The sequence below is a fragment of the Danio rerio genome, chromosome 23 (genome assembly GCF_049306965.1).
Source record: "Danio rerio strain Tuebingen ecotype United States chromosome 23, GRCz12tu, whole genome shotgun sequence".
Taxonomy (NCBI): Eukaryota; Metazoa; Chordata; class Actinopteri; order Cypriniformes; family Danionidae; genus Danio; species Danio rerio.
The window spans coordinates 47,582,501-47,601,319 of NC_133198.1; the positions used below are offsets into that span (position 1 = coordinate 47,582,501).

The 18,819-nt window shown below is 38.3% G+C and overlaps 1 protein-coding gene across 1 annotated transcript; it reads left to right on the forward strand.

The window, feature by feature from the left end:
• The first annotated feature begins 1,194 nt into the window (after nt 1–1,194).
• Nucleotides 1,195–15,092, forward strand: si:ch211-149b19.4. The gene is given in 7 exon segments (NM_001386532.1): nt 1,195–1,518; nt 2,006–2,149; nt 6,062–6,175; nt 6,263–6,298; nt 6,691–6,720; nt 6,817–6,855; nt 14,010–15,092. Coding segments are annotated over 7 exon segments (663 nt in total). The 5' UTR covers nt 1,195–1,431; the 3' UTR covers nt 14,223–15,092.
• The last annotated feature ends 3,727 nt before the right edge of the window (nt 15,093–18,819 follow it).

Here is an 18,819-nt window from a genome sequence, read left to right on the forward strand (position 1 = left end):
ATTCAATGCCTTGTGTGTGTGTGTATTTGGTATGTGTATGAGTGTGTGTTCAGTATGTGTGTGTGTGTGTGTGTGTGTGTGTGTGTGTTCAGTTTGAGTTTGTTCAGTGTATGTGTGTGTGCGTGTGTTAAGTTTGAGTGTGTGTGTGTGTGTGTGTGTGTGTGTGTTCAGTTTGAGTGTGTTCAGTGTGTGTTTGTGTGTGTTTGTGTGTGTGTGTGTGTCTGTCCGTCCGTCCGTCCGTTCGTCCGTTCGATGCCAGTATGGGTTATGTGTGCATTCAATGCCTTGTGTGTGTGTGTGTGTGTGTGTTCAGTGTGTGTGTATGTGTGTTCAGTTTGAGTGTGTTCAGTGTGCGTGTGTTCAGTTTGAGTTTGTTCAGTGTGTGTGTGTGCGTGTGTTAAGTTTGAGTGTGTGTGTGTGTGTGTGTGTGTGTGTTCAGTTTAAGTGTGTTCAGTGTATATGTGTGTGTGTTCAGTGTGTGTGCAGTTTGTGTGTGTGTGTGTTCAGTTTGTGTGTGTGTGTGTGTGTGTGTGCGTGTGTTCAGTTTGTGTGTGTGTGTGTGTGTGTTCAGTTTGAGTGTGTTCAGTGTATGTGTGTGTGTGTGTGTGTGTGTTCGGTGAGTTGTGAGTGCATTCAGTTTTGAGTGTGTTGTGTTGTGTGTGTGTTCAGTGTATATATATCTGAGAGAGAGATTGTGTGTGTGTGTGTGTGTGTGTGTGTGTGTGTGTGTTCAATGAGTTGTGCATGCATTCAGTTTGTGTGTGTTCAGTGTGAGTGTGTGTGTTTTCAATGAGTTGTGCATGCATTGTTAGAGTGTGTTCAGTGTGTGTTTGTGTGTTCAGTGAGTTGTGTGTGCATTCAGTTTGAGTGTGTTTCAAATGTGTTGTGTGTGTGTTCAGTGTATATGTCTGAGAGAAAGAGAGAGAGCGAGAGAGCGAGTGTTTGTTCAATGAGTTGTGCATGCATTCAGTTTGAGTGTGTTCAGAGTTTGTGTGTGTGTGAGTGTGTGCATTCACTTTGAGTGTGTTGCATGTGTTGTGTATGTGTCTGAGAGAGAGATTGTGTGTGTGTGTGTGTGTGTGTGTGTCTGAGTATTTGCTTAGCATAAGTGCATGTTTGTGTGGTGTGTGTGTGTACACTACATGTGTGTGAGAGATGTGTGTGTTCAGCATGAGTGTGTGTTGTTTTTCCACTGAAGACATTAATGTGTGTTATTTATTACTCATCAGTGTCTGTAAGTGTTGTTTAAGTGTTATGTGTGTGTTAAGCGGCTGATTCCTCTTACGTGAGCGTCTGTAATTGGTATAATTGGAGTGAAGTGTGTGTGCAGGATGACCGAGCGTCTCTCTCTCCGTCACACACACACCTCATGCGTCTGCTGGAGCTCTTTATATACGGCGTCTGGAGCTCTGCTGGCCGTGAGTCTCCATCATGACACACTCCTGCAGCTCTCAAGACACGGCCAGGGTCCTCCTGATGGTGTGTGTGTGGGGAATCCTCACTATGGACACAGCGCAGGTGAGTGTGTGTGTGTCTATGTTGTGGGGGCCAAATGTACAAGTCTCAGTGGTTAGCACTGTCGCCTCACAGCAAGAAGGTCGCTGGTTCGAGTCCCAGCTGGGTCAGTTCACGTTTCTGTGTGGAGTTTGCATGTTCTCCCCGTGTTGGCGTGGGTTTCCTCCGGGTGCTCCGGTTTCCCCCACAGTCCAAACACATGCGCTATAGGAGAATCAATGAATTGAATTAGCTGTAGTGAATGAGTGTGTGTGAATGTGAGTGTGTATGGGTGTTTCCCAGTTCTGGGTTGCAGCTGGAAGGGCATCCGCTGTGTGAAACTTATGCTGAAATATTTGGCGGTTCATTCCGCTGTGGTGATCTCTGAAATAGTGACTATAAGCTGAAGGGAAATGAATGGCTGAGTGTGTGCTGGGATGCCAGAGTTCCTGTTTTCTGCATGTCTGTTAAATGAACACACAGCCATTATTGAGAGTGTTTTTGTGTTCAGTTCCCGCTTCCTGAGGGCTTCAGATATATGCTGTATCCGGTGTCGGTGATGGGGCCGTTCGGGCCTCAGACGGTGCTTTTCCCGATGAGCGCAGCACAGACAAACACACAGATCCAGAAAAACCCACCAGCGAACCACACAGAGGTGAGGGAAGATTTAACATGATAGAAGTGCATCCAACACTGAAACACTGTTGAAGTCAGAAATATTCGCCCTCCTGTGAATTTTCTCTTTTAAATATTTCCCAAATGATGTTGAAGAGATTCAGGAATTTCCACAGTATTTCCTATAATGTTTTTTCTTCTGGAGAAAGTCTTATTTGTTGTATTTCGGCTAGAATAAAAGCAGTTTTTAATTGTTTTAAAGCCATTTTAAGGTCAATATTATTAGCCCCCTTAAGCTACATTAGTGTTGGATTGTCTCCAGAACAAACTACGGTTATGCAATGACTTGCCTAATTACCCTAACTTTACCCTAATTAACCTAGTGAAGCCTTTAAATGTCACTTTAAGCTAAATACTAGTGCCTTGAAGAATATCTAGTAGAATATTATTCAATGTAATCATGGCAAAGATAAAAGAAATCAGTTATTAGAAATGAGTTATTATTATGTTTAGAAATGTGTTGGAAAAAAAATCTTCTTTTTGAAGAAATTGGGAAAAATATACAGGGGGGCGAATAATTCTGACTTCAACTGTATATACAGTAAAGCCTGAGATCCACCCAACAAAAAGGTAAAATACAGGGTGGGCCATTTATATGGATACACCTTAATAAAATGGGAATGGTTGGTGATATTAACATCCTGTTTGTGGCACATTAGTATATGTGAGGGGCAAACTTTTCAAGATGACTGTTGACCATGGCCATTTTGAAGTCAGCCATCTTGGATCCAACTTTAGTTTTTTCCATAGGAAGAGGGTCATGTGACACATCAAACTTATTGGGAATTTCACAAGAAAAGCAGTGGTGTGCTTGGTTTTAACGTAACTTTATTCTTTCATGAGTTATTTACAAGTTTCTAACCACTTATGAAATGTGTTTAATGTGCTGCCCATTGTGTTGGATTGTCAATGCAACCCCAGGGCTCAACAATAAGGACTGCCCAGTGGCCCAGGGCCAGCGTGAGAGACGCTTGAGACAGTAGACCGGATCATTACTGGCCTAATTGAGACAGTGCTGCCTTGTCACTAACATTTCATTTGTCTGCGACTATTTCAATTATGTGCATTTTAAGTTTGTGCTTTTAAGTCTTTAAACACTCCCTTCTCGATGAAGTCGTAAACACCATATTGCTTTCCGGTTCCGCTTATCTGATTTGATGTTTTGAGCATACTTTTTTTTCCCCGCAACCTGGGAACAACCAGTACAAAGAAGAAACGGCAACATGGCGGCAACATCAAATTATAAGGCTAAAAGAAAATGTCTGTTTCTAATGTCTTGGAAGCAGAAATTTACGTGTGAACAACGCGAAAAAAAAATGAAGTGATGTTTGCCCGCAGTCAGCCCACCTTTTGTTAAATAATTTCGAACCGCAATAAAATACCTGCACATTTTCCATACTGCTCTTTTTGTTTGCATAACACTTTTATTAATGTTTTTTTTTGAAATTCTAGATTCACAGACTTTATTTTTGACACATTATTTAAAATATGCGGCTGAAAAATAGCTATAAACTTTTTAGTTTTTTTGGTGGGGCCAGTAAAACATTTTGGCAGGGCAAGTAAAAATCTAAACCACTCGCCCGATCAGACCAGTAAAAAAAATCCATAGCGTTGAACCCTGAACCCTCTTCTCCCGCTCTTCACACACTGATAGCAACACCGCAGGAGAAATGCCAGCACAGGCTTCCAGTATCCGTAGTTTCAGGTGCTGCACATCTTGTATCTTCACACCATAGACAGCAAAGATAGTGGGGCCATTCTTCATCAGTGGAAACCTCAAGGCCACTAATACTTGTAATTGCTCCATGATGATGTGTCTCCCTCTTTATTCGCTGAAGCCGGCACGTTCCCTGAGTTTCTCCCAATAATATCCAGCTGCAGGCCCGCAGAACCACACACGTTTTAGGCACACACAATCTAGGACACACAATCTAGGCAAACCATATATGGTAACTAATTCTTTAGCATTATCGCCACCTATTGAATTACACAAATATGGTTTCCCATTTCAGTCATTATTATTATTATATCGTTACGATCATTTTTACATCTCTGCAGTTTCTGAACTTAAATTATGTAAATAAAAAAAAATTGGTTAAAGACACTTATGACTTTATTCACGTGTCCACATACACAAAGAAAACATAATAGGCCGTCTAATTGTTGGATTAAGTGTAATAAACTAATTTAAGATCTTAGTATTATCATACTTGGTTAAAATCACTTTGTTGTAAAATATAAAAAGCAAACAATAATATGTCACTTTAAAATAAATTATCCTACTATAGTTAATCATCTAAACAAATATATATATATATATATATATATATATATATATATATATATATATATATATATATATATATATATATATATATATATATATAGTTATAAACTGATTATCTTAACTGATTATAATTATAAGTTTATATATAAACTACTATCTTTTACTAAACAGTCACAGCTGTTATATATATATGTGTGTGTGTGTGTGTGTGTGTGTGTATGTATACATACATATATATATTTATATATATATACTTATGATTTTTTATGAGTAATAGTTTATTTGTTCCTATTTGTTTCCTATTACTGTCATATTAAATTACTACAGTATTAAATGTGGGAAATCATTAATTAAAAGTTTATTAGAAAATTAAGCTAATAAACACTATTAAATAGCATTAGTAAAATATTAATATAGTCTTATACATTTGTTACATGTAAAAAGATTTTTATTACATATAATGTATTATTGCCTATATTAACTTGCTATTATTTCCTTCATCATAAATGAATCCATTTCATAAATTAAAGCTGTCCAAATTAGATCATTCAGCAAGGCCAGCAAACGAGTATCTGCCATATTATTGTCAGATAATAATGACTGATCAGCTATGATGACTGATAGAAAACTGTTCACTCTATTATATTGAATGGCGATCGGAAACAATGCTCCCCATTCGGCCGTCTCAATCGCAATATTTGTGAAATAAAGTAAAGTAAACACTATTGTTTGTTGTGTACAATATTTATTGATCATGTATATCAAAATATATCGATGACGATGTTCAAAAAGACGTTAATAACATTAACATCCGTCGTAACCATATATGGTTTGCCTAGATTGTGTGTCCTAGATTGTGTGTGCCTAAAACGTGTGTGGTTCTGCGGGCCTGCAGCTGGATATATCTCGTTTCTCCAGCAAGATGGTGCACATTATGGGTGTCAGGTCCGAGCATTCCTAGATGAACAGTTTCCTGAAAAGTGGATTGCTCGTCGAGGACCAGTTGAATGGGTCTCAAGTTGTCTTGATCTGACTCCCTTAGACTTTTATCTTTGGGGTCATCTGAAGGCAATTGTCTATGGTGTGAAGATACCATTAATCCAAGCACACCATTGCTTTTTTTGTGTGAAGTTTTTAATAAGTTTGATTTGTCACATGACCTTCTTCCTATCGAAAAAAGAAAAGTTGGATCCAAGATGGCTGACTTGCAAATGGCCACCATGGTCGCCACGCTTGGTCATTTCGTCTTATCCAATATCCATTGGGAGGGTGCTATCGCAAATGGACATGTCAGATGAAAGCTGCTCACTTTAACGCCAATTTTGCCGAATCACTGTGCTTATCACTGGGTGACAAGCAGTTATAATACGCTAAAAGCATTATGGATAAAATATATATAATATGTATTCAATGCAACTTATCTCTAATACAATAACAAACTCTGTACCACATCAAATGTCATTCCCTCTGTAAATGCTAGTGCTCGCGCTTATTTTCTGCAACCTCGCTGTGTGCGCATCCTGAATGTTCGTCTATATGTGGTGAATTATGTTTAGGTTTATGGTGTTTGTGAATGTAGTAATTTATTGCTGATTCTCTTCACAGGTTCGTTCACAAGGTTTGTCTGGCCCCGCCCCAGTCTCTGCCTCTGGCCCCGCCCCCAGCCCCGCCCCCGTCATTAACGCCGGCCCACCAGAGTCTTCAGTTCTGCAGGGACAGGTAAACTAAACATCAGTCTTCATCTCGCATGAATCAATCCCACTTCTGTCCTGATTTCAAAGGATGTTTATTTTTGTTTCACTGCAGATGTCAAACCTCCTGCCCTCAAACGTCCCTCTACAGGTCAAAAACTTTCTAACACTTTAATGTTTTTTATTATTGATTAATTAAACACTTTTGCATTCTTTAACGGCATTCACACAAGCAAACATGAAAACTCCGTCATCATTTACTCATTCTTGTTTCAAACATTTATGAGTTTCTTTCATCTATTGTACACTAAAGAAGATATTTTGAGGAATGTTGGAAACCTGTAACCATTGGTTTCCAAAGTCCTTCAAAATATCTTTTTGTGTGTGTTCAACAGAAGAGAGGACCTCATAAATGTTTGGAAGCACTTGAGGGAGAGTAAATAGTGCGACTTTTCACTTTTGTGTGAACTATCCCTTTAATGAGTATGTTTAATGAGTATACCAACATTGATTGATTCTGTGGTTGATGCTCTTTGTTTTCAGGTGTACTCGTTTGTCCAGCAGGCTGTCATTGTAAGTCTGTTTGCTCAATATCATCATCTGTTCACATAAAGACGTGCTCATAAAGAGATTTAAGACATTTATGTGGAGGATTTATGTTGATTTCAGGCTGAATCCGGCAGTTCAGAGGAAGGAGCCGCTACTCAGGTAAACAAACTTGTTTTCTCTCTTGTAGAAACTTTGATTTATTTTCTTATGATTTTAGAGTCTTTTTTTATTTTATAGACTTTTTTGTCTTATGTCTGCTGCTGTTTGATCAGAATCGGAAAATTATTTCAACACATTTCTAAACACAAAGGGCCCTATCATACACCCAGCGCAGTGTGGCGCAAGGCGCGGTGCAGTAGTCTTTTGCTAGTTTCAGCTTGGCGCAAGAGTGGTTTTGAGGCGTTGGGCTACGCTGTTTAAATGGCAAATGCATTAGCGCTCATTTGTGTGCCCATAGGCGATCTGGTCTAAAAATGAAGGCGTTCTGAGGCGGACCCGCTGGCGCGTTGCAATTTTGAGAAACTATAATAGATTTTTCAATAGACCAAAACTAACCCGGTCTAAACTCCAGCGCAGAGTTGTGCCTCGCTTACACACTGCTTAATACACACAAGAAAGGCAAATATCTTTACATATGAAAAAATGTAAATATTATGGATATATATATATATATAGGATATAATAAGAATAGATATAGGATATAAATATAAAGGATTAAAATATTACAAAACATATTATTTTCTAGCCTACATAAATATGAAAAATCACTGCTTTTATGTCTTCTTCATCTCGGGAGGCTTTTTCAGTTCATTCATAACAATCTGCTTCTGTATAATGTTATTATTATTAGCAGTATTATTTATTATATCCATATTTATATTTGTTTTATTAAAAACAAGCTTAGATTTGTCCACCTGTCAGGTTTTAGACCATATGGGGCACAGCATGTGTTTTAGGATATAACTCAGGTTTTTCAGCACACTTCATTATTATTGTTCATTTATTTGTTTGCTGGAAATTAGAACTGAATTTAGAAATAGTTTTGAAACGAATATTTGCGCTTAACAAACGCAATTAATTATTTATAGACTAATTAATGTCTGTGCGTAAAGGTTTCCTTATCCAAGAGCGAAAGTGAAAGTAGATCCATTATCTCTCATTCTCACGCAGTAGATGCTCTGTTTAACAGTTTTCTGTGAACTGTTTGCTTGTGAAATGCTCAGTTTTTCCACTTAGTCTTACTTTGCGTCCTGTAAATAGCGAATGCGCTCTTGGCGTGACGCAGCTGACTCTTAAAGGGAATGGGAGATGAGACTCTGATTGGTTTATTCTCAAAACACACCTATAACTCATTAAGAAAATAAACTCAACCCTTTTAGACCATGTGCCACAGCGCAAAGCAGATTTTCCCGTCCTTAAATTAGCAAAAACGTGTCCTGACACGCCCTGAAAGCGTTTGCGCTCTGCGTTTTGCGCATGGACCATCAAAATAGAGCCCAATAATTTTAATAACTAATTTCTCATAACTAAGGACATGATGATGACAGCACATAATATTTTTCTTATAATTTTGCAAGATGCAGTACTAGTATTCAGTTTAAAGTGGCATTTAAAGGCTTAACTAGGGTAATTAGGGTAAAGTTAGGCGAGTCATTGTATAACCGTGGTTTGTTCTGGAGACAATCCAAATTGAATATTTCTTAAGGGGGCTAATAATATTGACCATAGCAGTGTTAACATTTTTTTTGGCTACACTTTTTTAATCTAGTCTAAGAAAAATATAATAGGAACTATTGTTGATAATTTCCTTGCTCTGTAAACTATATTCCTCATCATTGTAATGTTAAAATAAGAGGCACATTTTTAAATCTGTTCATCCGGAGCTGTTGATTACAGCTTATTAATATTAATAGCCAGTGGCACGGTGGCTCAGTGGTTAGCACTGTCGCCTCACAGCAAGAAGGTCGCTGGTTCGAGTCCCGGCTGGGCCAGTTGGCATTTCTGTGTGGAGTTTGCATGTTCTCCCCATGTTGGTGCTCCAGTTTCCCCCACAGTCCAAACACATGCGCTTTAGGGGAATTGAATGAGCTGTATTTACATGTCCATAGTATGTATGAGTTGTGTGTGAATGGGTGTTTGCCAGTACTGGGTTGCATCTGGAAGGGCATCCGCTGTGTAAAACATATGCCGCAATAATTGACGATTCATTCCGCTTTGGCAACTCCTGATGAATAAAGGGACTGCATAAGAAAAACAATTTAATGAATACTAATAGCCTAATATAGGCTGCACAAATAAAATCTAGTTATTACATCTTTTAAATCTTTTTCTTAACTGTGTAATTCAAATATACACTCTAAAATAACTCAAGAGGTCTGTTAGCACTACATCATTTAAAATGCTGATTAGATTAAAACTTTTAAGTTGCCAGAATAATTTTATTAAGTTTTAAAAACAGGAAACTATTGATAATTTCATCAATTTAAAAATGGGCTAATTTAAAGGTAAATATATCTGTCAGTTACTTTAAAAACAATTGTCGCAAACCAAAGAAATTGAGTTAATAACTCAATTTTTCCACACTAATGGAGTTGTTTTGTATTTTTAAATCCACACTCTGATGTTTTTTTATTATTTTTTATACTGATAATATGGGAATCTACATGTTTTTTTTTTGTTTTGTAAAAGAATGAATCCTGTGGTTTAATACAAATAAAAAATTATCGAAAAACAAAAATGTTGTTGTTAAATGTATTTCTTACAAGCATGAACAGTACAATTGAAAACAAACAAAATATTAAACAATTTCGGCTGCTTTCTTTATTTGAGGCTCTAAACTAAACTATTTGGCAGGGATCAATTAGCATCTCTGCCAATGCATCAGAATTAGCCCGAAGGCTATTTTTCATCTGTTGTGCCTTAAAGAGCCCATATTATACATGAAATAGGGTCATATCCTGGTTGTAAGGGTCTCCAACAACAGTCTAATATGCATGCAAGGTCAAAAAACACTTTCATGGTCTTATAATCTGCATTTATTTTTACCTAATTATCCCAGCGACTCCTGTATGAATCGTCCAGTGATTCATTTGTTCCCAAACCCCTCCTTAGCGCGGAGCTAATCTGCGCTGATTGGACCGATGACAGTCTGTTGTGATTGGTCGACTGCCTTCAGTCAGAGAGGGAAATGGCCAATAGCTAATCAGCAATTTAAAAAGTAATCACAGTTCATACACGCTCGATAGTGTAGACGTGGATTTTAGCTGCCACACTATGGCGAGTGGATAGTGCCACGGATAACCGAACGAAGGAGACAGTCGTGTACTCGCCATACCACACACACACAAAAACACACACACACCTCCGGATGACAACGCTCCCGCTTCCGCCCGCACCCGCCAGGTTTTAGCCTGAGAACCCGCTCCGTTTTCTGCCCGCCGCACCCGGTCCCGCTAGAGCGGAGAACACAACCAAAAATCACCCAGTATACAGTCCAGACAGCCAAGCTGTCTGTATAAACACACACACACAGCACAAAGCTCGTTCGTTCGTTCGTTCGTTCGTTCGTTCGTTCGTTCGTTCGTTCGTTCGTTCGTTCGTTCGCTCTCTCTCTCTCTCTCTCTCTCTCTCTCTCTCTCTCTCTCTCTCTCTCATACGCGCGCGTGCGCACTAACACACACACAAGCACCACGCAGACTCTCTCTTTCTAATTCGCATAGCAATATCCGTGATATTGCTAGACTGCCCGCTCCCGTCCCAAATTAAACCCGTTACCGACCGCTCCCGCGATTTATTCGGAAATTTATTCCCGCGGCTGTCCCCGCGCCAGATTTCTGCGGCGCGGGAATAAATTTCCGAATAAATCGCGGGAGCAGAACTCTAGCACGGAGCTCCATAAACAAACAGCACGCGTCGCGTTTTTAACGTGACTTTGCACGCGATAAGAGAATATAGCCAGTTAACCTGATACAGTACACGCGGTTACAAGTAACAAATCACAACTAAATACATTTGCAAGCTAGAGTCAACGAGGCAACAACTTTAACCGCACGTACTTACACTTGAGAAATGGATGAAACCCATCCTGACGTCCATCAGTTACTCTTTACTGATCCTTCCTTCAACAAACTCAGATGAAGTATTCTTTGTAGCATGTAGCTTCCAGAAGTTTCCAACTGCTTGGTTATAATGCTGAGGTTTCATCTTTGGGTAGAGACTCAATATATCCATCTGCAGTGTGACTTCAATCGACCGGCATGTTTGTGTGCGTGTGTTTGTGGGTGTGCGTGTGTTTGTGGGTGTGTGTGTGTGTCTGGGTTTCTGCGTCAGAGGGCGGGGCCTCAGGTTTGAAATGTCCCGGGTTTGCGCGTGCACGTGAATAACTTGGTTTCGTTCGTACGTCATGGCGAAACACCTAATGAGTCGGTATCAAGGCGACTCGTTTGAAGCACTATGAGTCGACTCTTTTATAGATGAATCAACCGTTTTAAACACTGTACACTAACAGATTTAAGCCTTAGCTGGATACTTCACTTCACTTAGAGCTGTGTTACACACTACATGGAGGGGAATTTTCAAAAACCCATAATATGGGCTCTTTAACAACCTAGAAAAAAACAATACAAAAATTATACAATCTATCAAACATATTTAAAAAGTACTAAAATAGACATGGTCATATAGATGTTAAAAGAGAATATTTACAAATTAAGCTAAAACACCAACATTTTGTAATAGAGATAAAAATAGTTGAAACACATCTAAACAACAGATCATTAAGATGGTGGGCACAATTGGAAACATGCTAGTTTCAATTTAATCAGAATGAAGACACGTCTAATTCTCTATAAACCAGGTTTTAAAGGGCCATGAAACCCCCTCGTTTCAGCAGGGTTTTTTCACACCTCTACTTTGGAAAAAGTCAGAAAAGTGGGTGTGTCCAGCTCTGTTTAGGGGGGAGTGTCGGAGGAAGAAAAGTGGCATGGTGTGAAAGTGTCTATTTGGGCGCGCTGAATTTCAGAGTCAAAACACACACACAGCGGACAATGTGACTGTGTTTACATGGACATCTGTAGTCGAATTATTTGCCAAATGATTAAATGGTGGACTTTAACTGCAGTTTGGCTCTTTCATTCAGGGAATTCATTCATGTCCCTCGCGACAAACGAGATATTTGATTCGAGGAACTGCTCTAAGCGTGTATTTTTCATGCAATGTTTGATACCGCACGGCGAATGAGAGAAAAAAAACTCAGCATTTCCCGGAAACTTAGATGCACACGGCAGGTAGCATCAGAAGCCGCGTGTGTTATTCCGGTCACTAAATCCAACACGAGGTTATAGTTTGATTGTAACTGTTAGAGCTAACTTGTTTACACTCGGTGCAATAGTTTGTTCGATACGAACAAACTGAATAAACAAAGAGCACTGGTCGCTCACTTACCACATCTGTAGAGACAGGACAATCACCAGTAACTAGAGCCGCGTCTTTATTAAGAGGAGACTACAAGTGAATCCGGATCTCAGCGTTTGCAGATGAGAACAGCTCTCAGGTAAACAATAATCCTCCTTAGACGCGTAAGTTATTGTTGTCGAGCGTCGCGTACACTGTTAATCCACACGTGACTCCAGCTGAGCTCTCACAGAGAGAAAATGAAAACGAAACTTCACTGCAGCAAACTATAAAAGCAACACTTCACGCTTGTTTTGCCAACACAACGTGGCGTCTCTGTCGTCTAAACACTGTGACAGTAATGAATATTAATGAAGTTGCACAATAGAGCGCGCTGATTGGTTTGAACCAAGCCTTACTCATGCATTAATGCAGCACACTGTAAGACGTAATAAGACACACTCTGGCTCAGACGTCCAGTCTGCACGCTGGAATACACGCTATTATCTCATGACCGTGACGCAGCTTCAAAAATTAGTTTCAAACCGGAAGTACGAATTTGCTTAAAATAACGCAAAAACAACCAATTTACACTTTTTAGTGAAATATAGGTGTCCTAATAGTGTTTTTAGCAGTGTGGGACACATATACGACTGTCAACAGCTCAAAACATGTGTTCTGGTGTTTCGTGACCCTTTAAAATGTTTTTTGAGTATATTAAATGAGGTTATCTCTCTGATGCTGCCAGGGACAGAATTCCACTCCTGTGCAGCTGTAACTGTAAACTTGAAAACGTGCATGTAATTGAGTACATAACACTGGATTTGTTTTCAATTTTAATTTAAAAAACTAATTGAAGCAACTTATTTTTTGAGTACTCAACTTAAAACTTTTAGGTTTTTGCTATGTAAAAATGCCTCTGAATGAAGAGGAAAAGATTTGGCAAACATAAGAAAGTTTGTTGTCTGAACTTCATTTTGTTAGATGCCGTCGTTACTTGAATATTGATGCAAACTGTTGCGTAATTTTTTTTTTGTTTTGTATAACAATATTCTTAGAGTGTACTTTCTGATTAAAGTATTATAGTTATTTATTAAAGAACAGCAAATGAATCTCCTTTTGACGTTTTGTTTTATTATGTTAAATAACAGAGGTGTCACTTTAAGGCTCATTTAAGACCAAATTTGTTGTGTCTAAAATAAAACAAGCCAAAATAAAACAAGCCAAGTGTTTACATAATATTACGTCTATTTGTCTGTTTAAACGCACCCGACCCAAATCAGATCAGCTGTTTGACGATCTTTATTTATCACCCCTCATAGAAAGATTAAAAGTGCAGGAAGAATACAGGAGAATACTTTAACAGGATGATTGCAGGATCGAAAGGTAATATACACTGTAAATCCATACATAAATTAACTTAATAATTTTTGTAACTTTAAGTGCATTGAACATAAAAAATTAAGTTGTTCCTGACAAAATCTTACGAATTGAACTCATATTAAATGAGAAGTTTGAACAAGCAGCAAATGTATTTTTGAATGTACGGAGAGCCCTGGGAGGGAAAAACAGGAGGGTTGACAGATTTGGTTAAACAAGACCTGGGAAATATCTGAAAAATACAGAACAAACCACTGTTATACAATGACTTGCCTAAAAAAAGCCTTTAAATTTCACTTTATGCTGAATATTAGTGTCTTGAAGAATATCTAGTCTAATATTATTTCCTGTCATCATGACAAAGCTAAAATAAATCAGTTATTAGAAATCAGTTATTAAAACTATTATGTTTAGAAGATGTGTTGGAAAAAAATCTGTTAAACAGAAATGGGGGGGTGAGGGGTACAGCGGGGATATTAATTTTGACTTCATTCACAATTAAAATTTTTGAGGATATAATGATGCATGTCTCTTTCTCTCAGGTCATTTACATGGTTCCCATCAGTGTGGATTCGGCCAACATGGGTGTGATGGAGGGGACTGTGCCCAATCCTGACCCAGGACACCTTCAGATTGGAGCCAGCACCTCCGCTGCACCCACCGCCGCACCACCACACGCTCAGGGCCAGATGGGAAAAACTGTGGCCACAGAAACAGTGATTCAGACAGAAACACTGGGAAATAAAACACTCTGAGAGCCAGAAATACAAGATCCAGAAGCAGCAGGGCACTCACCAACCATCAAATCTAGATTATTCCCAGATCGACAGAAGCATTTCAGCTCTCAATTCAGTTCAGCTTTATTTCTATAGCATATTTTACAATGTAGATTGTGTCAAAGCAGCTAAACATAGATGAAAAAATACAAGAAAAAGCCATAATATTTTTAAACTGTGGAACAATCCAGCAATTCAGGCAGAGCATGTTCAGCCTACAATTTAGAAAGATAATATATTAGGGCTGTGTAATTAATTGAAATCGAGCAATTTGAAACGTTGCGGTTAGCTAATCACAAGAGGCTGCGACATGAAATATATATTATTTCATTTCCGATGACAAATCCACTAGAGGGCGCTGTCTACAATACTTAGGGAGCAGTTTGTCATGTATTTCAGGTGACGAATCCACTAGAGGGCGCTGTCTAAATTTCTGTGAATCTGAAATACATCAGTTAGGGTAAATTTTGATGTACATTTCAGATGACAAATCCACCAGAAGGCGTCGTGACTGCCTACATAACTTAGGGTATATTTTATTATACATTTCAGTTGTTAAATCCACTAGAGGGCGCTGTCAACATTATTTAGAGTGTTTTTATTGTACGCCTCAGATTACAAATCCATTAGCGGGTGCTGTCTACATTACTTAGGGTACGTTTTGTTGCATGTTTCAGATGACAGATCCACTAGAGGGCGCTGTCAACATTATTTAGGGTGCTTTTATTGTACGCTTCAGTTGATACATCCACTAGAGGGTGCTGTATACATTACTTGGGTTACGTTTTGTTGCATATTTCAGATGACAAATCCACTAGAGGGCGCTGTCAACATTATTTAGGGTGCTTTTATTGTACGTTTCAGATGACACATCCACTAGAGGGCGCTGTCTATTTTTGTGAATCTGAAATACATTACTTAGGGTACATTTGGTTGCATATTTAAGATGATTAATCCACTAGAGGGCGTCGTGACTGCCTACAAAACTTAGGATATATTTTATAATACATTTCTGATGCCAAATCCACTAGAGGGCGCTGTCAACATTATTTAGGGTACATTTTGTTGCATATTTCAGATGACAGATCCACTAGAGGACGCTGACTACATTACTTAGCGGGCTTTAGTTGTATATTTCGGATGACAAATCCACTAGAGGGCGCTGTCTACAATACTTAGGGTGCACTTTGTTATGTATTATTGGTGACAAATCCACTAGAGGTGGCTGCTTGCATTTCAGTGATTCAGAAATGCATTAATTAAGGTTCGTTTTGCAGTACATTTCAGATGCCAAATCCACTAGAGGGCGCTGTCAACATTATTTAGGGTGCTTTTATTGTAAATTTCAGATGCCAAATCCACTAGATGGCGCTGTCAACATTATTTAGGGTGCTTTTATTGTACGTTTCAGATGACAAATCCACTAGAGGGCGCTGTCAACATTTTTTAGGGTGCTTTTAATGTACATTTCAGATGACAAATCCACTAGAGGGAGCTGTCAACATTATTTAGGGTGCTTTTATTGTACGTTTCAGATGACAAATCCACTAGAGGGCGCTGTCAACATTTTTTAGGGTGCTTTTATTGTACGTTTCAGATGACAAATCCACTAGAGGGCGCTGTCTACGTTTTTGTGAATCTGAAATACATTACTTAGGGTACATTTTGTTGTATATTGAAGATGATAAATCCGCTAGAGGGCGCTGTCTACATTTAAATGAATCTGAGTTACATTATTTCAGGTGACAAACCCCTAGAGGGCACTGTCTACAATACTTAGGGTGCTTTTGTTGTACGTTTCACATGACAAATCCACTAGAGGGTGCTATATACATTATTGCAAATCTGAAATGCATTACTTAGGGTGAGTTTTGTTGTACGTTTCATTGCAAGTCCTTTTTCTAGCTGCAACCCTGTACCGGGAAACACTCATTCACACACAAACTCCTACACTGCGGAAAATTTAGCTTATTCAATTCCCCTATAGCGCATGTGTTTGGATTGTAGTGGAAAGCGAAGCACCTTTTGCAAACTCCACACAGAAATGACCACTGACCCAGCCGGGACTGAACCAGAGACCATACTGTGAGGCCACAGTGCTAACCACTGAGCCACAGTCCTGCTCCATTTGTCAAAATGAAACATGTTATTCTGAGCTGTAGTTATGAATGATTTTGTAAATGATAGTGGCAGAGTTTAAAGGTTTCAGATGACAAATGAGTATTTTGAGGCCAAATAGAGTCATTCATCATGTCAGACAAGATTTTTGGATACATAAACTATTACACTCAATGATATTTCAGTGGCTGTCTTCTGGAAATGATGGGAAAAACTGACGATAACGATTTTATTTATTTATTTATTTGGCTCAGAAACTCAAACAGGATGCATTACTACCAGGGCAAACTGTTTAAAAACAAACACTGACAGATGAACGAGACTGATTTATGCTGATTATGTTTCTATTATTGACACTGGAGAAAGATCGAAAAGCTGATTTGTCGTTTTTAGCATGTGACCTTCTGTGAGAACTGTGCATTTCCACTAAGAGTGCGACCTCTGACCTCAGTGTTACTCTCATTTGATGGCTTGATTTGTCAACATTAAAATCTGGTGCTGTGCATCTGTGTCTTTCCCATGTATTTGCAAATCTTTTTTTCTACATGTTGTACTACAGCTTTTCCCAAACAGAAACCTGATATATATGGCAATATGTAAATCACACACAAGCTCATGTTTGGTTTTCACAAATATAAAATATACTATATTGAAAAATGACCATTTGCATTTTTAAAACCATTAAAATAAAATAAAAAATAAAATAAATGCACATTTATCTTTATAAATATTTACTATAATCTTATAGGTTCACATATGAACATATAAAATAGTTCCACATGAGAAGACGATAGTATTAAAATAACCAGATGCTCTGTACACAACAATAATAAAGCAGTAAAAATAACATTGCCTGTACTTTCAGTGTCCATCAGTTTAAAGGTGCAGTATGTAAGTTTGACACACACAGTGGTTGAACTAGGTATTGCATTCCTGGATCCAAACAAACGCAAATGCAGTTGCCGGATTGAGGACCAACAGAAGCGAGCATTAGAAGAAATATTTTCATATTTAAAAAGTTTGTGTCCAAACCAACACCTGAAATTTATATTTTAAAAACAGCTTCTTGCAGCTGAAAAAAACAAACAAAAAACAACAACAACAAAAAAACAATGATTAGCTCAGGTACAGCTTATTTACTTTATTCAGTGTTAAATGCTAATAATGTGAGCTTGAATGCCATCGTAAATGACATTTATTGCCATACTACTAAAAGCAGCAGCACATAGTTCAGCTCAGATCTGGAAAATAAAATAAACCGCCTAAAACTGAACTTCAGAACTGAGACTCAGTGCAAACCAACACATATCAGTGATTCAACATCTACATTTAATCATGTTAAAGAGGTTTAATATGTATTCATTATTCATTTATTATGAAGCTTACCATTTGGCTGGAGTGCAGTGAGTGCACTATTATGTGCTTCTGAATGGCTGTGTTTACATTTCTGACGTGTTTTGTCTTGTGCAAACAGCCAAATTGCTTATTACTTTAAATCATTCATGTAGCATGTTGTTTGGACACTGTGGGTTACAATGTAATCTGCTCACCTAATGTTTACACTCGTGATATTTAATTTATTTGCTAACTAACAACCTCATGTGGAACTCTGAATCTGCGGCTCGGAGTCTGCTAATGTCCACCAGAGGTCTAATTTGGGTCACGGACACACTTTTCTTAGAACCTTCCTGACTGACTGAATGAATGAATGAAAATGAGGTTTGCGCCAAGGTAACCCGGGTGCTGAAATCTAATTGGCTTAACTGGCAATGGGCGGGTTAAATGACCAAAGACAGCCGTTCCAGCACATAAAGCACATTTTCAAAGCAGAATATCTGACTCCAGCATTGTTTTTCAGATAAACAAGAATGTTCACTGAGCATGTTTCTGAAATATCTGCACACATATGATGGTGTTTTATACTTTAGAAGAGTCAAAACCTTACATACAGCACGTTTAACAAAAGAATCATCATCTAGACTTTCCAAAACATTCAAATATAAATTGCATATATGACAAATAGATTTGTAAAATCCAAATATGAACATATCAAACTTAGTTAGACTCCAAATCCAATTTGAAAGAAAAAATTTTAAATAAAAACATTCCATAACATAAAAAACCAGAACAATTAGCAAAATATAGCAATATTAATGTCCGCACCGCTCTGATTAATAGCCTGCAACTGACCTCTATATTTGATAAACCCAGAATAATCGTATTGTTGGAAGCACTAGTTCGGGAGATAAATTTATAGCTAAATAAAATTCTGTAACAGTGCTTCAAAAGTGATCACTCCCACACTTCCCTGCTGAAAAAACAGCTTAAAATAGCCTAGGCTGCCATCAACCTGGTTTTAAAGGGATTTTTGGCCATTTTCAGACTGGTCTTAGCTGGTCAGGCCGGGAAATGACCAGTTAAACCAGCTTGACCAGGTTGGAAATTGCTTGAAATCAGC